Source organism: Cutaneotrichosporon oleaginosum (assembly GCF_008065305.1).
Source record: "Cutaneotrichosporon oleaginosum strain ATCC 20508 chromosome Unknown ATCC20508_contig07, whole genome shotgun sequence".
In the NCBI taxonomy this organism is placed as follows: Eukaryota; Fungi; Basidiomycota; class Tremellomycetes; order Trichosporonales; family Trichosporonaceae; genus Cutaneotrichosporon; species Cutaneotrichosporon oleaginosum.
Window position 1 is genome coordinate 672,830 of NW_027072176.1, and position 25,437 is coordinate 698,266.

At 61.5% G+C, this 25,437-nt stretch overlaps 9 protein-coding genes across 9 annotated transcripts; 7 read left to right on the plus strand and 2 right to left on the minus strand.

The window, feature by feature from the left end:
• Positions 1–286: 286 nt before the first annotated feature.
• Positions 287–1,794, plus strand: COLE_07487 (uncharacterized protein; the record flags this gene model as incomplete). The annotated part of the gene is made up of 4 exons (XM_018423286.2): positions 287–1,187; positions 1,252–1,355; positions 1,431–1,476; positions 1,580–1,794. 4 exons carry the CDS (start codon positions 287–289, stop codon positions 1,792–1,794), a joined length of 1,266 nt encoding a protein of 421 aa, XP_018278584.1.
• Positions 1,795–2,117: 323 nt separating this feature from the next.
• Positions 2,118–2,519, plus strand: COLE_07488 (uncharacterized protein; the record flags this gene model as incomplete). The annotated part of the gene is made up of 1 exon (XM_018427569.2): positions 2,118–2,519. One exon carries the CDS (start codon positions 2,118–2,120, stop codon positions 2,517–2,519), a length of 402 nt encoding a protein of 133 aa, XP_018278583.1.
• A 322-nt stretch (positions 2,520–2,841) lies between these two features.
• COLE_07489 (uncharacterized protein) lies at positions 2,842–5,184 on the plus strand (the record flags this gene model as incomplete). Its single annotated transcript, XM_018427570.2, has 1 exon — positions 2,842–5,184. One exon carries the CDS (start codon positions 2,842–2,844, stop codon positions 5,182–5,184), a length of 2,343 nt encoding a protein of 780 aa, XP_018278582.1.
• A 447-nt stretch (positions 5,185–5,631) lies between these two features.
• On the plus strand, positions 5,632–7,053 carry COLE_07490 (uncharacterized protein; the record flags this gene model as incomplete). Its single annotated transcript, XM_018426702.2, has 3 exons — positions 5,632–6,156; positions 6,211–6,819; positions 6,868–7,053. The coding sequence occupies 3 exons, from the start codon at positions 5,632–5,634 to the stop codon at positions 7,051–7,053; spliced, it is 1,320 nt and encodes a 439-aa protein (XP_018278581.1).
• Positions 7,054–7,199: 146 nt separating this feature from the next.
• On the minus strand, positions 7,200–8,196 carry COLE_07491 (uncharacterized protein; the record flags this gene model as incomplete). Its single annotated transcript, XM_065626550.1, has 5 exons — positions 7,200–7,287; positions 7,479–7,573; positions 7,756–7,892; positions 7,940–7,981; positions 8,169–8,196. 5 exons carry the CDS (start codon positions 8,194–8,196, stop codon positions 7,200–7,202), a joined length of 390 nt encoding a protein of 129 aa, XP_065482167.1.
• Positions 8,197–8,656: 460 nt separating this feature from the next.
• On the plus strand, positions 8,657–9,732 carry COLE_07492 (uncharacterized protein; the record flags this gene model as incomplete). The annotated part of the gene is made up of 3 exons (XM_018423285.2): positions 8,657–8,830; positions 8,943–9,017; positions 9,271–9,732. The coding sequence occupies 3 exons, from the start codon at positions 8,657–8,659 to the stop codon at positions 9,730–9,732; spliced, it is 711 nt and encodes a 236-aa protein (XP_018278579.1).
• A 782-nt stretch (positions 9,733–10,514) lies between these two features.
• Positions 10,515–17,364, plus strand: COLE_07493 (uncharacterized protein; the record flags this gene model as incomplete). Its single annotated transcript, XM_018426700.2, has 3 exons — positions 10,515–10,745; positions 10,812–15,470; positions 15,508–17,364. 3 exons carry the CDS (start codon positions 10,515–10,517, stop codon positions 17,362–17,364), a joined length of 6,747 nt encoding a protein of 2,248 aa, XP_018278578.1.
• A 540-nt stretch (positions 17,365–17,904) lies between these two features.
• On the minus strand, positions 17,905–18,975 carry COLE_07494 (uncharacterized protein; the record flags this gene model as incomplete). Its single annotated transcript, XM_018423284.2, has 5 exons — positions 17,905–18,064; positions 18,254–18,341; positions 18,405–18,476; positions 18,722–18,841; positions 18,891–18,975. The coding sequence occupies 5 exons, from the start codon at positions 18,973–18,975 to the stop codon at positions 17,905–17,907; spliced, it is 525 nt and encodes a 174-aa protein (XP_018278577.1).
• A 280-nt stretch (positions 18,976–19,255) lies between these two features.
• COLE_07495 (uncharacterized protein) lies at positions 19,256–25,370 on the plus strand (the record flags this gene model as incomplete). Its single annotated transcript, XM_018423283.2, has 3 exons — positions 19,256–25,134; positions 25,232–25,288; positions 25,328–25,370. 3 exons carry the CDS (start codon positions 19,256–19,258, stop codon positions 25,368–25,370), a joined length of 5,979 nt encoding a protein of 1,992 aa, XP_018278576.1.
• Between the last annotated feature and the right edge of the window lie 67 nt (positions 25,371–25,437).

A 25,437-nucleotide genomic window follows, 5' to 3' on the forward strand; every position in this document is an offset into this window, starting at 1 on the left:
GACGAGTTCGAGATGTTATATTCGACAGCGACAGAGGAGAAGCGCAAAACGGCCGATGCCGAGCGATGACGGAGTGGAGGCACGGAACCAATTACATTGAGGTTAATAATGCTTCTCAAATGGTCAGTTGACGGATTAGGAATCGCTCGGTGGAAGTCTAGGAGTGGGGCAGCGAGGAACCAAAGTTGGCTGGCGACGTCACTCGGACCGCCACCCAACCCGTCGCCGGCTTCAACAACGTCCAAGCACACATCACCAACCCCATCGCTGCCACAGCGGCACAGCGATGACCACGCCGTCAACACAACCATGGCGCGATCCACTCCCTTCCAGCTCCTCCCCCCGCCCGCGCCGCTTGTCTTCCACTCCACCTCTCCCCGGACCCTCCACTTCTGAGTCGACGCCCAAAAAGCCCGCGCTCGTCCTCCTCGCCTCCTCTCCTTCCCCAACACCATCTCTCTCCCCGCTCTACTCCCCATCAGACGAGAGCTTTGCCCCCTCACGACCTGAATCGCCCGCCTCTCCAGCATTCATTACCACGCTCGAAGATGTGCCGGATCCACGGCCCAGCGCGCTGCTCGCGCCGGTGCGAGGCTTGCGGGCCTTAGCGAGGGTGTGCGCCGGCGGCGGCGCCGTGGCCTATGCGGCTGCCAGGCGACGGAGGAGGTTGGATGGCGACCCGGATGTCGATGGCGACTTGGGCGGGAGCAGGGGACGAGATACCGCCGGCTGGCGGAGTGCGCGGCCTGCCGAGGAAGGTCATACCGTCCAAGTGCTCGTGGGCGGGCGCGTGTCGCCGGCGCTGAGCTACGGGAGCCGACCTAGCGGCGAGTGGCGGCCGAGCATGGAGGAGAGGGTGAGCTTCGAAAGGTCTAGTATGGACGGGCGGGAGTGGATGGAGGAGCGGAGGCCGTCGTTTGTCGAAGAGAGCGTTGAGGGCAGCGTAGAGGGATACACTGTCGATGGCAGTGAGGCTAGCGCGACTCCGAGTACCTCAGTTATGTCGAGCTCCCCGGCCGCGATTCAAGAAGGGCAATCCGGGTTTCGATGGCCATGGTCTGCCGCCTCGAGTAGCTTGGAGGAAGGGGAGAGACCGGCGCCCTTCGCCGCCGAGGTCGCCATTAAGGGGTGGCAGGTCGTGGGCGGAAAGAGCTGGGACGACAGCGCCAAAGTCGGGGCGTATGTTGGTGAGTATGGCTGAATGATCTCTCGTGCAGCGAGCCCAAGAAGCTGGCATCGGACTCACTCCAGTCTACGACATAGAGATTGCGCTCCGCAACGGGACCACCCTGTCCATCACGCGGCGATACACTGAGTTTGTGCGCTTGCGCGACACATTGCGGAGGGCATATCCTGTGAGTTGCATCGGCTGTGCACGCGGTGTTGCAGTCTGCGCTGTTCGCTGATCTTGAGCGCTCAGCTGACCCCAGCATCTGCGACGCACAATCCCTGCACTGCCTGGCAAGAATCACATGCGTGAGTATGGAGAAGCGCACTTCGGCATGTCACTGCCTCGCCTAGTTGACCAGAGCATCCAGCGATTGCATCCACAGCAAAAGCCGCGCTCGCTCACACACAGACAAGTTCTCTCCCGAGTTCCTCGAAGAACGCCGTCCTCGCCTGCAGCGCTTTCTTCGCACCGTCGCCCTTCACCCCGAAATGGGGCAAGGGAATGGCGTTCTTTCGCAATGGGTTCTTGGCGGGCCCAGTGGGCCACCCGCACCGCGCAACAGCGCGCGACTCGGCTTGACGCTTCCAAGCCTACCTGGCTTGGGACGACACGAGCCAACATAGAGAGCACGCATGACATTGTTATGATGTTCGCATTGTTCCGGGAATCCGACTCCCTGCCGTTTTCGAAGCTGGTGATGACATTCCGTGGCACCGGCGCACGGCGCGGAGCTGCGACCGACAGGGTGCACGGCCTCGCCAGCTGGCCGCCGATGCGCCTGGAGCCTGAAGCCTGAAGCTGATGCAAAAGCCAGGAGGGCGCTGAGCCGCCTGAGCGGTATGAGCGGGTCTGCGCACCGCGGGCCAGCATCCTGAGAGTAGGATCCGACATTACGGAAAGGCGCCACCTCCCTGCTGCCCATTCACGACTTGATGTGCATGAGGGCATGAAACCGGCTCGCATGATCGCATGGCTTGCAATGGCTTGGGGGGTCTCGCGACCGCCCTGTTTCCATATGACAGGGCTTTGCTGGGCGGGACGCGTTCGGGCTGCTGAGAAGAGCACCCCCCGATTAGTGTCAGGCACGACCGCGTCAAAGTCAATGTTCCCGCCGCCCGCCTGCCTCCCCGTTCATGCCGTCCTTCTCGGACCGCTCGACGGCTCCATCAAAGCCTGTTATTCGCTTTCCTTCTCGAGCTGTGCCTCGCGCGCGCTCGCCTCGCAACGGTCACGTCGGCGTGGAAAGCATATCCATCGCCCCTCTCTGTTCTACTCTTTGTCTTGTCATCGTCGTCCATTGTCACACCGATACTACTATCCCCATCACTTGTGTACTATCAGCGGATAGCACGTTAGGCTCCCCGCGCCCCGTCCGTTCCACCTGTCCCGCCGCCGGCATTGGAGTTCAAGACGCGGGGTCGCGTGCCGCCACGTCTGCACGTCGCTTCATCGCTCTTGATCGCTTCACCGCCCCCTATCGATCCTGTCTGAAAGCCGATCCAGAGGTGCGCCCAACAGAGGTGCGCCCAGGTGCTGTGGCTATGTCTCGCCTCGCCACTGACTCCAGATCTACTCCCCATTCCTGCGTGCACGCCGGTACCCGGTATTCGAGGTATCAAGCACGCCGGCCCCTTATCTGTCCTTTAACTCTTGCCTTCAGCACACCCATCATGTCCACGGCGGACGACGTAGCATCGATTGCTGCCCCTTCCGTGATGAGCAGCAAAACTGCCGCCTCCACGGCCGGCACTTCGCCTCCCACCTCGCCCCGTTCGACGGCTGACCTAAGGGCCGACCTGAAAGCGGCGCTCGCGGCCAAGGCGGCGGCTGAGACACGTGCCTCGGTGCTGGAAGCCGAGCTGGCCCGCTTCAAGGACCAGTTCACATTCGCGCACGCCGCGAAGGAAGCGCTGGAAGCGCAGCTGCGCGAGGAAACCGCACGCCGCGAGAAGGCCGAGGAGCAGGTGGAGAACTTGCGTGGAGCGGTCGAGGCCGCACGTCGAGGCGTCATGCAGCTCCAGAAGCAGGAGAGCGACCGGGCCGCCCGCCGCCAGAGCGGATTCTTTGAGGAGGAGACAACCACTGCCAAGAAGAGACAGTCACTCTATTTGGGCAGCAGGCGGCCCGTGAGCCAGGGTGCTCCGGAAGAGAAGAAGGAGGAGAAGCCCGGCGGCTTGCGCGAGCTCCGCCTCGGCGCCGGAGCTGGGCACGCAAGAGAGAAGAGCACGAACCTCCGCGCCCCACCCCCACTCAACGTCGACAACCTCCCGCCGTCGCCTAGGAGAGCGGGCCTTTCCCCTCGATCTCCACGCCATTCACCCCCTTCACTCTCTCCGCCCGCCTCCGCCTCGTGGTCACCACCAAAGTCGCCAGTCAGAACCTCTGCTCCGCCACTACCTGTGTCTCCCCTGGCCATCCCCAAGGCGGAGAGGCGCACTTCGGCCCTCTCTGTGGCCTCCACCTCCTCCGCCCTCGCTACGTCGCCCACGGTACCTCCAGTATCCAACGAGCACATCGAGCAGCTCAAGTCTGCACGTGTGGAGACTGCTGCGCTTCGCGCGCATATCGAAGCGCTCGAGATGAAGCTCGCCGAGGCGGACGAGGCACGCGCCGCATCAGAAGATTGTCTGCGTGCGCTCCGCGAGTTCCTCGCGGCCGACCCCGAAGCCGGAGGTGGGAGCGTCTCCCTCCCGCCCTTACCGCACGAGATCGACGATGAAGAGGAGGAGCCCGCACCAAAGCAGGAGAAGAAGGGGTGGGGCTTTGGGCTGTGGCAGGGTTCTGAGGCTCCAAAGCGCCGAGGGTCATCGTCCGCGCCGTCCATTGCTCCGTCCACCACCAGCGTGACGAGTCCCGCCCCAACAGTTGAGGCTCTGCCGCCTGTGTTTGAGAACGAGGCCACCGTGGCAGAGGACGCCATGGCGCTCGACAAGCCGCCCCCTCCGCCGAAGGACGAGCCGAAGAAGGATGAGACGAAGGAGGCGAAGGAGACGAAGGGATGGCTCGGGGGTTGGCGCACTAACTCGACCCCCGCCCCGCCTCCAGCGCCCGAGCCCTCGCCGCCCGAGCAGGGCGCTAACCTCGGCCGCTCGCTCACCTCATTCTTCGGGCGCCGCGCTCGCGCCGCCTCCCTCGCGGCCGCCAAGGCCGAAGCGGACAAGGCAGACGCCGACGCATACAGCAAGGAGAGGGAGGAGGACGCGCCGCTCTCGAGCGCGGTCGCGGCCGCCGCAGCCGCCGAGACGTCCGAGTTCGGGTTCAAACTGCCGCCGAGCGAGAGCGAGGGGAGCATCCACTCGCTCGCGGCGCGCGCGGAGCGTATCTCGGGCGACGACGACACGGCAAGCAGAGTCGCGGCGGCTAAGGCGAAGGCTGAGATGCTTGCGGCCGAACGCGCCGAGAAGCGACGTGCTCGCGCGGCCGAGAGGCTTCCTGGCGCCATGACGGCCGACCAGATCCTCAAGGCTCAGGAGGAGAAGGAGGACAAGGCTAAGGCCGACGCTAAGCCTGAGATCAAGGCGGAACCTTTGCAGACGGAGGAGAAGGCGGAGGATGAGGAAGAGGGGCTGGCCTACCTCGCCGAGGAGCCGACGCCGGCCTCGCCCACCAAGCCCGCCCTCTCCGTCGCGACCGCCGCGGCGGCGGCCTCGGCTCTCTCCCCACCCGCCTCCTCTCCCGCTTTCGGCTTCGACGCGCGCCGCTCACCCTCGCTCGACGCGCCACGCTCGCCACACGACGCCCCGCGCTCCCCCGTGGCCCGGGCGCGTCGCAACTCACCCACATCGTCTCCCGTTTCGCCGGCGCTCAGCCGCAGCTCCGTCCCCCCCTCGCCCAACCCCGAGGCGGACGACCAGCAAGAGGAGCTGGCGGACGAGGAGGAGAAGACGGACAGGGAGGACAAGGAGGAGAAGGCGGCACACGTGCCCAAGCGCCCGCAGCGACGGAACGCCAGTAAGCGCGGCCGTGGCGCTGCGAAGGTCGCGCGCGGGGCGGCGAGAGGCGGTTTCGTCTAGATGTAGCTCACACGCTTAGTTAGACGCTGTCTGATGTACGATGCGGGTGTACGCCGTTCTCGCTTCCGCTCCCAAATAGTTCTGACCCTTCCGCAGTGGATGTGACTGTTAGATGCGAGCGATCTTGTCGCCACGTTCTTCGTCTCTCACCTCAGGCGAGACGCTGCATCGGCGTCCCCGCCGATCCGCGCTGGCAAACGCAGAGCACCTCCCGCTCGCCAAAAGATTTTGAGCAGACAGGGATTCGAACCCTGGCGCGCGTCAGCACATCAGAAATTCCTGTTCGGAATAAGCGTATACGCTTGAGTCTGACTTCTTAACCACTCGAACATCTGCCCTTGGGGTCGGAGATCGCCGGCGCCCGCCGCCATACATCTCACGTCGTCATCTTAGGTCAAAGTTGCCGAAAAAGTTGCCACCTGCCAACCTCACCATCGCAACCTCAACATGCCGCACCCGCTTCCCCAGAGACCTGCGGGCGGACGACCGACGCCGGGCGGCCACAACGCTTCGGGCGGATATCCGACGGGCGGCACGGGTGGCTACCCCAACGCGACATACGCGCCGGGTTATGCGTCGGGGGGATACAATGCGTCGGGCGGATACCCGGGCTGGGGCGGACACTACAACCCCGCGTTCAACGCGAGCGGGGGATACCCGGGGTACGGGTACGCGCCGGCGTACGCTGCGCATCCGTATGCGTCGTCTGGCCCCTCTGCCCCGCCACAGGCGTCGGCGCCTGCGCCTGCACGAGGCGGGCGGGGCGGGCGCGGACGCGGCGGCGGCGGACGCGGCGGGCAGAGCCACGGCGCGAAGAGCCAGCGCAGCGAAGAAGAGGAGCGGTGGGCGCAGACGGGAAACGCGGCGTATATACAGGGCACGGGGTTGAAGCTCGACACGCCCGAGGAGATCGCGGCGTGGATTGCGGAGCGCAAGCGCAAGTTCCCGACGGCTGCGCGTGTGGCCGAGGTCGTGAGTGGACTGCGCGTGGGACGGCGGGGGCGGGAAGATGCCGACTGACACCAGAAAGCGGAGGAGGCGGCGGCGATCGCGCGCGGCGAGAATCCGCGCAAGCGCAAGCTCGACCCGGCGCGAGCGGCGGAGGAGTGGGGGCGCGAAGAGGTTCTGTCCGTGCGAGAGGGGGGCGTGCGCGGGCGAGGGCGAGGGCGGGGACGGGGACGGGGACGGGGAGGACATGCGGGACAGACGCGGCCGAAGGCGACGGTCGAGAGCTCGGACTCGGACGACAGTGATACCTCGGAGTCGGAGTCGGAGTCGGACGACAGCGGCCTCTCCACGAGCGACGGGGAGGAGAAAGATGAAGACGAAGCCGAGGTCATGGACGAGGGGACTGAGGACAAGGACGAGGAGGAGGACGAGGACGCCGAGGACGAGGATAAGGGCGAGGAGGATGCGAAGCCGGCGGCGGCGGCTAAGCCTTTGTGCCGCTTCTTCGCGCGCGGCAAGTGTCGCTACGGCAGCCGGTGCAATATGGCGCACACGCGCGATCCCAAGGCCGCGCCGGTCCAGCCTCCCGCCAAAGACGAGCCGGAGGGTCCACCCAAGCCCCGAGCTCCGCGCGTGCCCCGTGGCCCGCCGCCCAACCCGTTCGCTCGCCCATCCATGCTCGGTGCTGTGAGTCCCCCTCATGATGCCCACTCGAGTGCTCAGGTCTGACAGCAGATTCTCGCTAGCCCCATTGAGAACACGCTGTCGCAGTTGAGTCAGACCATTAGGTTCCTCGTCGCCAACGATATGCTGCGTGGGGTCGAGGTGCGGGCGGGGCAGGCCGAGGAGGAGAAGCGGGAGCGGGAGAAGATCGTCATCATGGAGGACGACATCGAGAAGAAGGTGGAAGAGGTGGCTTAGGAAGGTGGAAAGGGTGGCCTACGACTGCAACTGCTCTCTGTATATCATCATGCACACCACGAACTCTCAGTGCGCCGGTGCTTACGGCGCCGTCACAGCTGAGCGCGCGGGAACACAGTCTGACATCACATATACCTAAATGTACACTACCGGCGCGCGGGGCTCACCGAGCGTTCACGCCGGCGACCTCCACCACGACGAGCTCCAGCCGGCGCCTTGGCGAAAGCAAAGTCGCTGTTGTCAGCTTTGTCAAGGTAAATGGGCACAGCAGCGTTCCTGCCCGTGCTGGCCTGGGTCGTTGGGCGATGGGGCGCAATCTCACCGCACTCGAGCGCGGCGGTGACTAGCTCGCCATCTATGCCGGACAGCACAGTAGTGGCGCCGCTTCCACCTCGTAATGCAATGCAAGCTCTGCAAGAACTCACGTGTGGATCTTCTTCTCGAGGAACTCGGTCCCATCTGTCTCCTTAATCGCAGCCTCAGCCTCCTCCTTGCGCGAATATTCGACGAGCGCGTAGCCCTGGGGTTAGTGTCCATTACGGAGCTGAACTGGACCGCGTCGCAGCGATGGGGTGCTTGATCACGCCAGCCAGTGGTAATCCTGTCTTCATTCCTCTGGGCAGCTCCATTCCTGCTCCTGCCAATGCCCTTGCACTGCGCTGCGCACGCGCCCGTAAGACACTCGCCCACCTGCGCACTCACCATCACATAACCCGTTCGCCGGTTCAGAGCCATGGAAAGGTTGCGCACGTCTCCGAATTCGCCAAACAGGTCCTGCAGGTCTTCCTCGGTTGCCTCCTCGTGAAGACCTGTGACGATGATGATCCACCCTTCGACGGCTTGGGTTAGATAACGTTACTCCGGTGGACGCTGGGAGCAAACTTACAACGTGCGGCCCAGTCTGACTTGCCGTTGGCTGTGGTGGGATCAATAGACGGGACGAGTGCAATGAGAGGTGACGGCGAGGGAGCAACACCGAAGGGTGAGGAAGGTGAAATGCCAACGAGATGTAAGTACCATTATGACGAGAGGCGTCAGCATCTAAACACAGAGCGTTGTTCGCGTACCATCCCTCCGCGCTGCTGTTAGCTACGGTAACGGTAAAGCGGCCTCACCATCTGCGGCCATGTCAACGTCCGCCATCTTGTTACGAGTTGAGGGGAAGAATGGGATGAGCCGATACTGCAGTCGGTCTGAAAGGCGGCTTTGGAGTTTCAGTATGCACTCTCCCTGTAGAACGGGCGAGTGTTGAGCGGGCGACGAGGAGTGGCGAGTGAAGAGGGGATTGCTGAAAGTGTCAACAATTCGACTTGATGGAGAGAATGAGGTCGTTGCGCGTTTCGTCGACTTTCCCTGCCGGCACGTGGGATTACGTATATCGGCCATGTACGATCAAGCACACCATCGTCCCAGCTCTCCTTGGTCAGCTCGCCTCCCGATCCTCCACTCCTTCTGCTTTATTCATTCAACTCTTCACAACTCCGACGCCGAGCTTTCTTTGCTTACATTACGCAACAAGCATCACTCAAAATCCCTCCCCAACGGCCCCCACAGTCCCAGCTCATTCCCCCCCACCCTCTCTCGTTATCCAAACTTCAGCGCCATGTCCAACCTCATCGAGGTCACCTCTCCCGAGCACTTCAAGACCGAGCTTAGCAAGGACTTGAACCGCGTCTCGGTTCTCAACTTCTGGGCTCCGTGGGCCGAGCCGTGCAAGGCTTTTAATGAGGCGGTGGCTGCTGAGGCAGCGCGCTTCCCGAGCGTGCTCTTCCTCAACGTGAGTCGCGGAGTTGCTGGTTGTGCGCCTTGCGGGTTACAGCTGTCGACGATCAACTACGAGCTGCCACAGTGGCGGCAGCTCCTGAATTGTGTATATGAGCTGACCGCAGATTGAGGCCGAGTCCCTTGCTGACATCTCGGAGAGCTTTGACATTGAGGCCGTGCCATCCTTCCTCATTCTGCGCGTGAGTTTGTTTGGCTCCGGGGTAAAGCTGGATGGCGTCACGACGATGGCGACGGACGCGTCGCCCCACTGTCCCATGCCCCTCCGCGATCTGCGACCCCACTTTTGCATGTTGACCATGCTGACGCCTTTTCTAACCCGCCACGATCTCTAAATCTTCGACGTTGCCTTCATTCCGCCCCATCTACGAATTCTCTTCACCTTCCTCACCCGTGATCTTGCGACACGCTCTGCTCTGATTTACACTCAAACAGGGCCACTCCCTTCTTGCCCGCCACTCTGGCGCCGACCCGGCGCTTCTTCGATCCATGCTCTCCCAGCACTCTGGCCAGCCGGTGCCAGCCAATGTCGCAAGCTCCGCTGCTGCCGCTTCCGAGCCGACCCGCCCCCGGACTGAAGAGGAGATCACTGCCCGGTGCCACGAGATCATGAACCGGCACAAGGTTGTGCTCTTTATGAAGGGCAACCCATCAGCTCCCAAGTGCGGGTTCAGTCGCCAGACGGTTGGGCTTCTGCGGGAGAAGGGGGTCGAGTTTGCCTGGTTTGACATTCTGAGCGACGAGGAGGTGCGACAGGGCCTGAAGCGCGTGAATGACTGGCCAACGTTCCCGCAGATTATTCTGAATGGGGAGCTTGTGGGTGGGCTGGACATTCTGAAGGAGATGATTGAGAGTGGCGAGTGGGACGAGGTCTACTCGGAGGCAGTCAAGGAGTAAGTAGGCTGCCTGCCTGGGGAAGAGGGGGTTGGCGTAAGTTGTTATATTTTGCATGCATGTCTATAGAGTGCGCGAGAGTGCCCTAAGGTGCGCGCTGAGACCAGATGATGGGCATGTTGGGCCTATACTGAGAAGAGCCAGAGTGGTGGTTGTTGTGAGGCTAATACCATCTACCGAATTACCAGGTTGATGAGGCTGCCTGCATGCATGAATGCTGAGCCAGCGAGTGATCCTTGCGTCATCACGGGAGTGGGTGCCACACACAGTGGTGGAGGGCAGGGTGATACGGCGTTTTGAGTAAAACGCCGAAATGGAGGCCACGCGTGAAGCTGGCTGAGGCAGCAGCGCTGCAGTCGCTGTGTTGGCCGCCAGCCACCAGCTCTCTCCCTTCGGCCCTTGCTCACCACCGCTCACCACCTTCCTCCTCACCATCACCATCACCATCACCACCCATCCTCTTCATTCCTCCCATCATCCACCTCCCCCTCTTTCCAACTCTTCTCATCTACTCATCTCTCTCCTCCCCCTCCCCCTTGTCCATCTAATCCCTTTCACCTCATCATCGCATCTCCCCAGCACTCCGCCCGCAGCCCCCTCAACCCTCCCTCCCTCTTGTCCATCTCGCGACCTCTCCCTTCTCACAAATCTCCTCACCAGCTTGAATCAATCAGCCCCACCCCATCCTCCCCCCCCCCGCTATTTGGGGATGCATCGTTCTTAAGAACTACTCTCTCCACTCAACACGCATTCCCCCTTCACCCCCCTCTTATCCTTACCCGTCCATGTCCCACCCTCCTCCCGGACTGGGAGGCGGGGTCGCCAGGACCGGCCCTCCGCCTGGCTTTGGTAACAGTGCACAGGGCAGCACTGCCAACTCAGCCGGCGGTGGTGGCGGCGGCGGCAGCAGTCACTCCAACAGCGGCCCTGCTGCCATTGCCCGCACCAAGATAGTCTACCTCCTGGGCTCCCTAGCCGAAGACACTTATGAGACCTCTGTCAACGAACTCCGCATCGTGCGTACTCTTTTCTACTCGTCACTCGATTGCTCGCGTGATGTGATCAAAGCTGACTTTTACCAGGCCGCCGGCAACCACGGCCCAGAGATGTACCAAAACTTTGTACGACGCACCGCCGTCGTCGCTGCGCCCGTCATTCAGACGCTTGTGCAACACACCCAGCAATACAAGGACGACCCCTCGGCGCCGCCCCCGCAGATCCCCACAAACAGTCAGGCCGCGCTGGCCTGGCGCCTCCTCGCATCCGAGGCAGTTCGCGCCGCCCGCGACGTGTCGCTTGCCCCGCACTACCTTTCGGCCTTGCTTTCGCCATCGCACGGCACGCCGCCCCTGCTCCCGGATCTGCGTCTTTTGAACCTCTCGCCCGCTGTCCTGTTCTCGCTCTCGGCGCTCGCACTCGCCAACCCCCAGGTGTTGCCCAGCACGCATCCAGCGTACGAGAATATCAAGGCCGACCTGCACCAGACATTCCAGAGCGCCATGGATATCCTCAGCTCGGCCATGCCGTTCTGGGCCAGCAACATCCCCAATCAGTCGCAGGACGACCTGTCGATGCAGGAGGCCCGCACCCTCATACTCGCGTTGTACCCCCATTCATCGCCTTCCCCCGACGACAAGTCGTCGCGCCCCCCTACGCCTAACAACAACCCAACAACTCCTCACCAGACAATTCTTAACTCGCTCCAGCGTGGCTACTTGCTACAGGTTCTCGTTCACAAGTTTAATGGACCGGCAGTCCTGCTCAACACGCTGTCGGCGCTCCAACCAGGCGGTCCACCACGCACAGTTGGCTCGATTCCACTCGAGGATGTCCTCTTTGAGCTTGGCGACGCTATCACCCAGGCCGAAGGCTCAGTTGCTGCTGTTGTTCAGCGCTGGTGGGGCCCATACATCCTCGATGAGCCCAACCCACAGGCCATTTACGAGGAACTCGTCAACACCCTTCACGGTCTTTGCCGTGGCTTGAACGATGGGAGGACTATCAAGCCCGCGGGTGTCATGAAGGGCTTGGTCGAGGCAACCAAACCCGCTCAAATTCAATGGGTCGATGTTGTCAAGTCGTTTGACACGCCAGCCACCCCGCTGGCGTATCCTAACGCCCTCATGCTGGCCGCCAACCTCCTCCTTGTTCCTCCCCAGACGCCCAGGCCCCCCATTGCCGCGCTTCTTCCAGCCTCGCCTTCCGAGGGAACCTGGACCAACATGTCTTCCCTCCTCTACGTCCTCAGAAACCTGGCGACGTTACCTCCCGACGCGTTGAACCTTTTCACGGCGCCCAACTCGCCTCCGCCCGAGGCCATGGCGCGCATCGTTGAGCCCTACCCAGCCGAGACCAAGGTTAACAAGACGGTCCGCCAGCAGGCGAAGGACGTCCAGGCCGCGGGCCTGTGGAACACCCTTGGTCTGATCCAGGTCCTCACTCAAGCGTGCACAATGGCCGACTCGGAGGAGGGCGCTGAACACGACGACCGCATCGAGGTAGGACGCCGCGCCACCGAGCTTCTGGACCGTGCGGCGTCCCTTGCTCCCGAACTCGTCCTGATCGCCCTCGAGAAGCTGCCCAAGCCGCTTCCAGCGCCAATCCAGGCCATGCACCAGAAGATATTGGAGATATACCTCGTCAACCCGCCCGAGGAGCTTGCCTCCGCGCCGCTCGTGTTCCAGCAGCTCTGGGACACTAATCCTTCCGGCCTTCTCAATGACCTGGGCGAGTTCTACAGCGAGGACGAGAACAATCTCGGCAAAATCGTAGAGATCGCATGGGATCTCAACATTCTCGACAAGCTCCTCGAGAGCGACAACGTGCACTTTGCACTCGACGTTGCGACTCTCGCAGCTAGCAAGGACTATTTCAACCTCGGTGACTGGCTTGCCGACACCGTGGCCGTCAAGGATCACGACTTCCTCTTGGCCATGTTTGACTTTGTCGAGCACAAAGTGCGCCTCGAGATTGACCACCAGCACCAGCCCGAGTCGGTCCCCAACCTCATGTTCACGCTTTCGGACGAGGCGTACTCCATTTTCATCCGTGTGCTCCGTAACGCGGAGAACCTTACGCCCGAAGACGTGCGCCGCTTTAAGATTCTTCGCACCGATGTTCTCATCCTGCACCCGCGCCTTCTCAACCTGCGCCCGGGGTCCAAGGAGGAGCAGGGCTTTACTGTCGCAACTTACAGCCGGGCGATCAGTACGGAAGTCGATGACATGTACCGCCGCATGTACTCGGAGGAAGACGAGCTCACGCTCGACGATGTCATCGACAAGCTCACGCGCTTCTCCAAGTCGAGCGATAGAACCGAGCAAGAGACGTTCGCCGCTGCGCTCCACTCGCTCTTTGACGAGTACAAGTTTATCAAGACCTACCCTCACCGTGAGCTCACCATGACGGGTATCCTCTTTGGTGCCATTATCGACTGTCGCCTCGTCAAGGATACGCCGGCGTTCGTGGCCACACGCTACGTCGCCGACGCCTGCAAGACCGCGCCTCACGAGCCGCCTTACCAGTTCGGCGTCAGTGCGCTCGGTGTCCTTCGCGCATCTCTTGTCGACTTTCCCGGCCTCTGCAGGTCGCTCCTCGAGATCCCGGCCCTGCATGAGTCGCACCCCGCCTATATTCAGGACATTCAAGCCGCGCTCCAGGAGCGCGAGGAGCTTGACCAGCAAGGCGGCGTTAAGCTTGCCTTCCCTGCCCTCAAACTTCCCATTCTCCTCGAAGAGGGCGACGACCAGTTCCGCGAGCCTGACCCCACTACGAGAGACAAGATCATGTTCATCGTCAACAACATTGCTCCCAGCAACTACGAGGCCAAGTCTGCCGAGCTGGTTACGCTCTTCAAGAACGAGTGGTCTCGCTGGTTCGCCCAGTACTTTATTGACGTTCGTGTAAGCATGGAGGTCAACCGCCACGACCTGTACTATCAGATTCTGGAACTCCTCGACAACCCGCTGCTGGAACGCCATGTCCTTTGGGAGACGTACCGCAAGGCTCGTGACTTGCTCAATGACGAGAAGACAGTCACTGTATCGGCCGACCGTCAACATCTCAAGACGGTCGCCCTATGGCTGGGTCGTATCACGCTTGGTCGTCAACTTCCCATCAAACACCGCGAACTGTCGCTCAAGGATTTGCTCATCCAGGGCTATGACAACAAGCGTCTTATTGTCGTCATCCCGTTCGTTTGTGGCGTCCTCTTGTCTTGCGTCGACTCTGTCGTCTTCCGCATGCCCAACCCGTGGTTCGTCGCCATCATCCGCGTCCTCGTCGAAATGTACCATTTCGGCGACATCAAACTGAACATGAAGTTTGAGATCGAGGTGCTCTTCACCAAGCTTGGCATTCAACTCGAGTCTGTCGAACCCTCCGAGGTGCTTCGTACTCATGTCCCGCCGCCTCAGCCGCAGCAGAACGTGCCGAACCGTCTCGAGCTGGAGCTCCAGCGTCACCTCAACACGAACGAAGCCACGAACGGCAGTCAGCGCTTCAACGATCCCCACATGGACGAGCAGTACACTCGATTCCAAGCGCTGCAGAACGAGCAGGCCGTGCAACAGGCGCACGAGCAATTCATGGCGCACGTGGAGCAGCTTATCCGCGATCTGCCGCAGCAATTACGCTTTAACTCGGACCTCGGTGTCGTGCAGGCGCCGACTTTCAAGCGCATAGTCTTCCACTCGATTGAACGTGCCATTCGCGAGATCGTTGCGCCTGTGGTGGAACGCTCGGTCACCATCGCGGGCATCTCATCGCGCGACCTCGTCCAGAAGGACTTTGGCACCGAGGGCGACTCAACCAAGATGCGCAAGGCTGCTCATTTGATGGTCCAGAATCTGGCTGGTAACTTGGCCCTTGTCACTTGCAAGGAGCCGCTCCGCACTAGCCTCATGTCGCACATTCGCGCCTTGGTAAGCCAGAATGGCTTCACTGAAGAGAATGTACCCGAGGCGGTTATTGGTGGTGTGGTCAACGAGAACCTCGACATTGCCTGCAACGTTATCCGTCGTGCTGCGATGGAGAAGGCCACCCGCGACATAGACGTCAACCTGCAGCCGCAGTTCGCTGCCCGAAAGGCTCACCGCGACTCGCGTAGCACGCAGCCGTTCTACGACGGGGCATCATTCGGCGTAGCCATCTCGCACACCCAGCTTCCTGACCCCCTGCGTTTGCGCCCGGGTGGCCTTACGGCACTTCAGCAGCGAGTCTACGAGGACTTTGCAGAGTCGGCTCGCCCTGACCTTCAGCCGCAGCAGCCTGGCGCGCACATTAACGGTGGCGAGGGTTACCTCCCTAGCTACCGCGAGTTTGGCATTGCTGAGGGCGGCGTTGCTTCTGCGGAAGCCAAGCGCGGCCCCTCGCCCCGCTTCGACGACCTCGTTCAGCCGCCAGAGGCTATCGTGGCCCTGGCGCCTCAGAACTCGGCTGAGAAGTTCCACGAGGTCATTGCCGAGATCGAGAAGGTCATCCCGCACACTCAGGCGCAAGGTCTGAGCCAGCTCGACGACGACCATGAGCTGCGCAATCTCATGCGGACCGTCATGGCCATTGGCCAGTCGTCGCGCGAGTCTAGCACCCTCAACATCGCGCAGAAGATAGTGCAGCTACTTTACAAGACCGATTCCCCACTTGGTCGCGAGGTGTACACGGTTCTGTTGCAGCAGCTCTGCATGTTCCAGCCCAAGGTCGACCGCGAAGTGAAGCAGTGGCTTGTTTACGCCGAGGATCCTGTGAGTTTCCCTCCCTTCTTCGCAGCTAACTCTTTAGCGCAAGTTCAACGTCGCCGTCACGGCGGTGCTCATTCGTGCGACATTTATTCGCGTGCCCGAGCTCGACGCTCAGCTCGCTAAGCAGATGTCCCGCGGCTACTCGCCCGACCTCGTCAACTTTGTTGCCCAGCTCATCCGCGAGTGTTCGCTCGGCCAACATGCTGTTGTTGCACGCAACGCATTTGCCATGTGCGTCACGCAGCTGCTTAAGGCGCAGGATCACGGGCAGTCGACCCCATCCGCCGACCAGCTTCTCGACGATCTCCGCGGCGAGTCGATTCACGACAGCAAAGCCACGACCGTCGACCCCAGTGTCCAGGAGCGCCTTCAGCACTACTTCTTCGAGTGGGTGCGCCTGTTCACTGAGAATCCCAACTCGCCAGAGGTCTCGTTCGTGCCCTACATCACGTGGCTCCAGAACGACAACATCCTCAGCGGTGAGGATGTTTCCACTGCGTTCTACACATCGGCGATCAAGGCCGCAGTTGAATGCGACTTGAAGTCGGAGAATGGGCAATGGTACGGCACCGACTCGCTCGCCAAGCTCATCATTCTCATTGTCAAAAACTATGGCGACAAGAGCGGCCCTGGCAGCGTCACTCGCACCGTCTACTACTTCAACAAGATCGTCACGATCATGTCGTACAGCCTCGTGCGCGCTCAACTCAACCCCGATGAGCACTTTGACCAGCGTCCGTGGACGCGCTTCTTCACGAGCATGCTTGCAGAGATTGCGTCCATTGAGGCATCTCTTCCCGAGACAGCTCTCGGCTGCCTCAAGAGCGTGGCCAACGTGCTGGGCATCATCCAGCCTACCTATGCGCCAAGATTTGCATTCGGCTGGTTCACGATCGTCTCGCATCGCCTTTTTATGGCCAAGCTGCTCATAGCCCAACGCCAGGAGGGCTGGGCTGACTACCACCGCACGCTTATGTGGCTGCTCCGCTTCATGTCGCCCTTTATCAATGTGGACGTCGACAGCAACAACAACATGGGCCCAGCGGCGCGCAGTCTCTACAAGGCTACGCTGCGTATCCTCCTGGTACTCATGCACGACTTCCCTGGCTTCCTCGTGGAGTGCTACCACACACTCTCGATGGCCATTCCGGCGCACTGTGTCCAGCTCCGCAACATCATCCTCGCGGCGTTCCCCGCCTCGGAGGGGCCTCTTCCTGACGTGTACAAGCGTCTTGAGGAGCTCGTTCCCGAGATGCAGACGTTCCCTCGCGTTCGCTCGGACCACGTTAACGCGCTCAATACGGGCAACGTCAAGAACGCCATCGACAGCTACGTGCACAACACTTCACCCAACGGTGCACTCATTGTGACCGAGCTCAAGAACCGGATCGCGGTGCAGAAGATGCACCCCGACAACACGTCGACGACGGTTTGGAACCACACCCTGCTCCACGCCACTGTCTTCTACCTCGGCACCATGGCTGTCCACCGCCACTACATGCTCACGGGTGTCGCCGACTTTGACCCTAAGGACCCCGCGGTCTCGCTTCTGCTGGGCCTTGTGCACTCATTCGACGCTGAGGGCCAGTACCTGATGCTCTCTGTGATTGCGGACCAGCTGCGCTTCCCCTCGGCGCACACCTTGTTCTTCGCCCACCTCATCCTTTATCTGTTCAAGGTGTCAACCGACTCGGCGGTTCCTGAGCGCATCGCGCGCGTGCTCCTCGAGCGCGTCATCGTCGCACGCCCCCACCCTTGGGGTCTCATCGTCTCCTTCGTCGAGCTGCTCGAGAACCCCGCCTACGGCTTCTGGGATCAGCAGTTCGTGCGCGCCGACGACGAGATCTATCTCATGTTCCGCCGTGCCCGTGAGGGCTTTGGAACGCAGCCGCTTTAACCTCTCCTCTCCAGGGTTCCCCTCGGCTTTTCATTATGTTTGTGACAGTAGCATCCCCTCGTCCCCCTCTTCTTGCGGGCCGCAACTCACACCCCTCGGCAGCGCGTCGGACTCCACCCGACGCGGCGCCGCCTCGGCCGCCGGTGCGGCAATAGAGAGAGAGAAGGGGTTCCGTGAAGACTATACCCTGGCCCATTTGGGCCACTGTAATAACCTCGTACGGCTGCATACATCTGCAGGCGCGCGGGGGCCTTGTATACTAGTCACTGCAATGCATGGCACGTCCACATCTGTAGCTAGCGGCCAGGCAGACGAGGTCAGAAAGCGAAGGCGGGGGCATGGCTCCAGCAACCGGGCACCCTGGCGTACGGGGCGTATACACGTGTCCATGAAGTGTCCTCTTGAGCCCCGACAGAAGCGATGAGGTTTGTAGCGGTCAAGCGGCAAGTGATTGCGGAACAGGCGCCGCGCCGGGAGTCTCCAGGCATGGTCGCACGATACATTTACACACAGCTATAAAAGAATATGGGGATTTGGGGGCTAGCTCCCGACACTCACAGGCGCATAGCTCCCATGGGAGGCCATCTCGCGCTGCCGCTGGTACCCGAGGATCCGCTCCTGCAATGCGTCAGGCAGCAGCGCCTCGCCCCACTCGCGCAGGTCGGTCGGCTGTCCGCGCGTCTCAATAGCGCGGCGGAGTCTGAGGTCAGCAAGCAATCCTCACCATCCCCCTCTCTGCCTTTAGTTGGCCACACCCCGGGCTGGCTGACGACGCAGCGCCCCTCCTCCGTCCTGTTCCTCCCCCACCCTCCCCACCCCTTCCCCTCCGCGCATCTCCGCCTCCAGTCGCAAGTGCTCCACCTCCGCCTGCAATCACATTTACACTCACCGAGCGCGCACTCCAGCAAATAGCAGCATGCCCACGACAACGAACAGGAAAGATGTTACGATGATCTGGTCTCGCGGCGAGTCGCGTTCTGTTGTCAGCATGCGCCCCGTGTCCCCAGCAACCCCGCTGTTATCTAGCATCTCCAACTCACTGAAGCACCGCGCCTCCACATCGCCTTCTGTCCCCGTGCCCGTGTCTGTGTCGAGTTCCGGGACAGTGGCGCCTGGTGTTAGCGCCGCTTGCTGAACCGGGGAGGGGAGGGGAGGCAAGCAGATGAAGTAAGATGGACGCGTGAGATACCAGCCGGCTCTGCCATGCGGCTCATTCTCGCCCGCTCAAGACAGCGTGCACGCTGACCCAGTCATCTCACGCCGCCGTGACCCAGAGCGCGCATCCCTCGTCGCTAGCTCTCGATTCCCGCGCCTCGGCGCGCACAATCCAGCTCTCTGTTGCCTGCGTTCAACCCACCCTTGCAAATAGCCAGCTTCTGATCAAGACAGAATTGCCGCGTGCAGCTGAGACATGGCTTCGAGAGGTCCACGTTTGGCCGGTCCAGCGCGACGATCGTCGAGTTGGAGAAGCAAATGCCTGTCGTTAGCGCGCGGCTTCAACCGCGTCAAGAGTCCATGCGACTTACACTTGCAGTAGCTAGTGACGCTAAAAAATCCCGCCTGCACTTGTAGCAGCGTCGCGAAGGCGACGAGAAGGAGTGTGAGCCGCATGTTGGAGGTGGATGAAGCGTGAAAGTGAGAAAGTCGGGTGTGCCGAGAGATGAGGTGGGTGGCGGGGGCCGTGCCTGAATTCGCAGTGACGCTCTTCCTCGTCGCCATCACTCCGATCTTCACTCCATCCCACTCTTCGTCCAATCTTCCATCCTCCTCCCCTCCTCTCCCCGCCGACATATCATGCGCGCGCGCTGCGCCTGACCGTCTCTCTTCATACCTAGCTCCCCACTACCCGTCCACCATCCCGCCCCCTCCGGCAGTCCGTACGGCCGCCGTCATGGCCGAGCGCGGGCACCGCGGTGACCGCGACCCGCGCGACCATACGCCATCGGCGGCCAGAGAGTCTCCCACGTCCGCCTCCGCGGCCAGCGTCCATCCTCTTGCGTTCCTGCCCAATCTCTTTGGAAGGCGGAGCACAAGCCATAAGACAAGGGCTGTTGCGCCGGGCGTCACACGCACGAGCATCGATGAGGGGAATCCGTTGGGCTCACCTCCAGCGGGGAACGTCGCCCTTCCTTCCGTCTCCGCCGCATCAGGCTCTGGGTCTGCTTCCAACAATGCAGCTGTCAACGCTCTCGCCAGCGGTGGCGTCTTCCATCTCGACACTGCCCTCGCACTCCTCGCCCCAGGAGCCACCAAGAGTACCGCTGAACTAGTCGAGATCGTCAAGGCGACCAGTGTGTACCTGGCCAACGCCTTGCTCGATCACTCGCCTTCCGACGCCACCGCACCCGGCTTAACAGAACTCGGGCTTAACCCTGGTGATATGCCCACGCTATACGCACGCGCAATGGAGCTTTCGGACCCAAAGCAGGACTACAGTCTACGCACCGCGGCCATCCGTCTCCTCGCTGTCCTCCTCGGGGCCGCGCCGCCACGGGACTCCGTCCTCGATGAGAACATCTACGACCTGCCAACCTCTGTGTCCCGCCGCGCAATCTATCGGCTTATCACGTCGTTCTCGGGCGGAACACCTGGGCACGCGGCGACGAATCAGATCTACGTCGAGGTCGGCGCGCTGAAGGCTCTGACACGTGAGGGAACGATTGTGGATGGCATGGAGGGGATCCTTGGCTGGATGCTTAGGACGTTTACCAACCTCATGCCCTACTGGGTCCAGTGGTGCTCGTCGACTGCCGACGCCCCTGAGACGGAGGGTAAGGACACCCCTTTCGGACCCATAAAGAGCGCATCGCCCGCCGTGGCCGCAGCGGCAATGATCGACCTCATGGGCAGCATTGTACAAAACCGTATCGCACTCTTTGCGCCTGCCGAGCTCTCGCAGATCGTCCGTCCCCTTATCGAGTTCGTCTGGAAGGGCATCCTTGTCGCTCCTCCCACCGCTACGTCCCCTGGTGTGCCCCTCTCATCACCAACCGTCGGACACCGTCCCACACACCCCGCGACAGTAACGTCGAGCGCCGTGCCTCAGTCAACCCGCAATCGGATGGAAGTGCGTCGCACCACCAGTTTGACGGTCGGCCGGGTCGAGCCCTTCCCACCGGGCAGCCCTGGCGTAAAACCCCCAAAGTCGCCTGTACGCGCAGCCGCCTCTCGTCAGGTTAAATGGAGCCGACCATTCAAGAGTCTCTGCGCGCTGGTCTTCATGCTTCTAGAGAACACGACTATCAACGACGACCTCTTCGACGAAATGTTTGAGCTTTTGTCCTTCGTGTTCGGCCAGGACGAGGCTGACGCGATGATGGACGCGGACATGCAGCTCGGCGCCAACGACCTGGTTCGAACCATGCTGAACACCAGCTCAGGGCGCCGTGGCGAGCTGGCACTTCGCAAGGCACTTGAGGGCAAGCTCGTACTCACACAGGCTGACGGGCGCCGCACACCTGACATCGAACGTAAGGTCACACGTGGTGCGGTTATCATTGCGCGTATGGCCGTGGAAGATCGTGACTTCCGCGCCCAGTGTGGGCTCAGCTTCTCTAGCCTGTGCCCCTCGCTTATCGCGGCCGAAAGCCCCGCTCGCTACCCCGGCAAGAATGATGTACGTGCCGTGGAGTGGGCCAAGTGGGCTCCGGTGGACAGTGAGATCCTCAACTTCCTCGATGCGCATCTCTCCGCCCTGGAGGTCGCAACTGGCGCCAATGAGCTTGCTGTCAACGATGCTTGGACAGAGGGCGAGGCTGCCAGTGAGGTGCTTGACGCTCTCCGCCCGGTCGCAGAGGCTGGTGCTGGCAGCATCCCTCGTACCCTACTCACTGGCGAAGGCACCCCCTTCGCGGCGCACTTCTCGAGTCTTGCTCACCGCATCCCCGCCGCCATGGGCCGCCTCAACTCGCTCCTGCACTCATCCTCCCCGTCGTCCGCCGAAAGTCCATCTACGCCCGCTCCCTTCTACCACCCCAAGTACATCTCACTCCTGCTCGACCTCGGGCCCCACCTGGACGAGGACACGGCTGGCGTAGTTCTCGACTACTATACCCGCGAGTGCCTGTGCCTGCCGTTCACAAGCGGTTGGATTCAGAATATCTGGCAGCTCCTTGAGGCTTTCGGGCTGCACTACGACCTGCCGATCGCAAGAGTCCGCGTTTCGCTCCTCCTATACCACGACATTTACGGATACGTGCAGGATCTACCGGAGCACCGTGCGATTCTGGTTGAGCAGGTGCTCGTGCCGTACCTTTCCAAGTGGCTGCCGGATGAGACCGACAATCAGCTGCTGTGCGAAGCGCTGGACGTACTCGTTAAAGCGGCGGTCGCTGAGACGCAGGAGAAGGACGAGGACCGACGGCGCGCACGCGCTCTCAAGCGAGAGGCTGAACTGGACGCCGAGGACGCGAGCGCTCTCCCTTCGCAGGAGATGGTCGAGTCGATATCGGGCGGCAGCTTTGACGCCATCCGCTCGCTACTCACCAAGCTAGCCATGACGAGTCCATGCAAGGAAGGCGCAAGCCACCTCGCTTCACACGTCTCCGTCGGAACCGCTGGAAGCGGCGTCGTCTCGCCGACATCAACAGAGGGCTTGACAAAGGAGGGCCGAGGAAGTCGTGAAGGACGGTCCAGAGAGCCTGGAGGCTTGCGCTCCCTTATGCGCACACTGTCGCCCACCGGCGCGGGGTCTTCTGAGCGCACTTCACCGCCGCAGCAGAATGTTGGCGCGCTATTCGCTCAGGGTGACGATTACTTTGCCGCCAACCCGGGGCGACCGCAGCACCTGAGCTGCAAGAGCTTGCACGCTGTTAAGGCGCTTATCGCCATCTTTACCCGACTGGCCTTCACGACACCTCTCGCCGGCTCACAGTCATCTCTGCGGCCTGTCCGCACGCCCGCAAGCGCGCGCTGCCTTGAGATCTACCGTGACCTCCTGCATCTCCTGTACAGCATCAATGATGGCGCTGGTCGCCTTCCTGCCAAGTGTCCGCGCGGGCGTCTGGTTGTGTTACAGTGGGCGATGCGCCTCCGTGCAGACCGGAAACACCGCATCCTCTTCCGGGCCGACCTAAACCGCTTCGTCATGCCGTTTGCCGAGACGCTTTTCCGCACCAAGGAGACGGAGGAGGCTATTAGGACGCAGCTCGAGGCTGAAGAGGCGAGAAAGCGCGCTCGGGCTGAGCGCTCTTCGGCAAGCCAGCAGCAGCGGGACGACGAACGCGGCCGCTCACGTGGCTCCGAGCTCTCGGCCGGCGCCCGTTCCCGCTCCCGCTCGAAGGCAGCTGCTGGGCTGCTCCGCGCTCCCGGTCCCGAGCGGCAGGAGTCGTACAACCCTCTTTGGGTGTTGCCGGAGCACGTTGACTTCGAGACGCCACCCGATAACCACCCGTCAGAAGGGCTGCTCACATACGATCCCAACCACCCGAGTCTAAGGGTCAAGGACGCGCCGCTCGTTGAGGGTGCGTGGCTTCCTGTGTCCGAGTACGTTCGGGTACTCAACGGCATTCTGCGATGGGAGCAGGACTGGGAATTGGTCAGCTATGTGCTCTGCTACTTGCCCCAGCAGCTGGGCAACAAGCACTTCTTCCACGGCACACGCGCTGTCAGAGAGATTAAAGGCTTGCTTCGCGTGCTGTGCGACGGCATTCTTGAGTCGGACAGCCGGTGGGAGCGGCGCTATAACATCCCGTCCTTCATCCGTCGACCCCACATCAACAACATGGCGTACCAGGGTCTTTCGATTCTGGTGTCGTACAGGAGCGTTTTGAATCGCACGGAAAGCGAGCGTCTCATTGCTGCATTTGTCAATGGCCTGGAGGCCAACGCCCTCCTCGCGAAACCGTGCATCCAGGCCCTCACAATCTGCATCTACGAGCTTGAGGGATACGTCGCCAAGGCGCTACTGCAGATTCTGCAGCGAGTGCAGCAGATTCTCTCCATCCCGAACGTCGCCGTGCACATCCTCGAGTTCCTGGTGGCGCTAGGAAACAGCCCGCTGTACCGGAACTTCACGGATGAGCAGTACCGCCAGGTCTTTGCGGCGGCGGTGGGCTACATCGCCGAGCACAATGCGCGCTCTGACACGTCTGACAAGGACTTCGCAGCCGCCAATCGCGAAAGCTTCACCCTCAGTCAACACGTGATTGGTCTCGCGTACCACGCCATCTACTTGTGGTTCCTCAACATTCGTGTCTCGCAACGCACACGACATGTGTCTTACTTGATCAAGGGTCTCTTGCACGCCAAGAGCCAGCGTGGTTCCATTGATGAGCGCACTGAAGTGTGCTTCGACTGGCTCGCCCGATACACGTACGGCAATGCCGATCCGAAGCCAGCCCAAAGCTTCCTTTCCGAGGCCGTCATGCTCAAGACCAACAATCAGGAGACCGCGCCCAAGAGCATCTCGTGGATGCTCGGGGGTGCGATCGTGACCGTCACCTCCCACCAGAGGAGTGGCTGGGCAACAATCACAACTACGCGGCCCACAGGACAGACCAGCGTCATCGCTAAGCTCGAGAATGTACCACTCCTGGAGCTGGGCGAAGACAATGCCGACTTGTCAACTCTGCCCGCGTTCCTGATGGCCAACCGCGAGCTTCGGCGTGACATTAACGACATTCACACCACAGTGCAGACCATTGAGGAGGAGCGCGACAAGGACGTCGAGGGGAACGCCGAGAAGAAGGAGGAGAGCAAGAGGGAGAAGAAGGATGAGGTCGATGACGAGAACAAATACGACACCGCCACCGCCAAGGAGAACTTTGACCCTGCTGCCGTGGACATCGTTACGGTCAAGCCACCGCCGCCGAAGGAAGAAGCGCGCGCAAACTTCGTGTGGAGCGGAGCCACGCCCTCCCAGCGGCGCAAGGATGTGACGGTGGACCCAAGCTACCTCGCCCTTCAACTCTTGTCGAGCTACCCCAACAACGATCTCCGCGTCCCTCGTGGAATCCTCATTCCGCCGACGCCGAAGCACGAGCGCGCACTGAGGGGAATCATCAACACCTCCGTGATTAACACGTTCAAGATCGCTGTGCTCTACGTAGGACCAGGGCAGACAAACGAGACCGAAATCTTGGGAAACGTGGACGGATCGCCCCTGTTCCTCGACTTCCTCGCTGGCCTGGGCCGCATTATCCGCCTCAAGGGCCAGGTCGACGTGTTCACGGGTGGCATGGACCGCGAGAACGACACCGATGGGCTGTATGCGTACGCATGGTGGGACGACCTTGCGCAAATGATCTTCCACGCGCCTACGCTCATGCCCAATCTGCCTCACTTCCCGGAGTTTACCAACAAGAAGCGTCTCGTCGGTAACGACTACGTCAAGATCATCTACAACGAGTCTGGTGCTGACTTCGCCTTCGACACCATCAAGACGAGCTTCAACTTTGTGAACATCGTTATCTCCCCTTACGCTACGCGGGATGCGGCGGACGCCGGATCACTGCTTTCGTCTGGGGCTGGCGCATCGAGCGGGCAGCAGGAAACGTTCGGGCCTCGGCGTGATGAATGGGGCGGCGACAGCGAGGACTTCTTCAAGGTCGTACTTCAGGTGCGCCCCGGCATCCCCGACTTCTCGCCCATCGGCGAATACAAGCTGGTCTCGCGCCGTAATCTGCCCACCCTGGTGCGCCAGATTGCGCACCAGGGCAACTCGATGGCGGTCCGCTTCCAGCACGTGCAGGGCGCGGTGGATGCCGAATCGGCCGAGTACATTACCGACTGGCGCGCGCGGTATCAGTCGATGCAGCGGCTGCGTAAAATGTGAGTGCAAAAGCCCAGGCTCCCCTCTACGCTCGACGTGCAGTGCGAGGCATGGGGCGTTAGGGCGTTAATCCGCAAGAACAAGGGCTGACTCCAGGCTGCCATCTGAAGAGGCACCCAAAGATGCGCAGGAAAGCGAGGAGCTGCTGCGAGAGTGAGTTTCTCCCAATTTCAAGGATCCCGCTAACCTCAGCTTCTCCCGCAACTTTACCCCTATTGCTCCTTCCGAGTCGTAGAATCAAAATGTGGAATAATGCACAAGTATCTTGTATAGTTTACAGTGTGTGTGTGGAGGTACGGCTC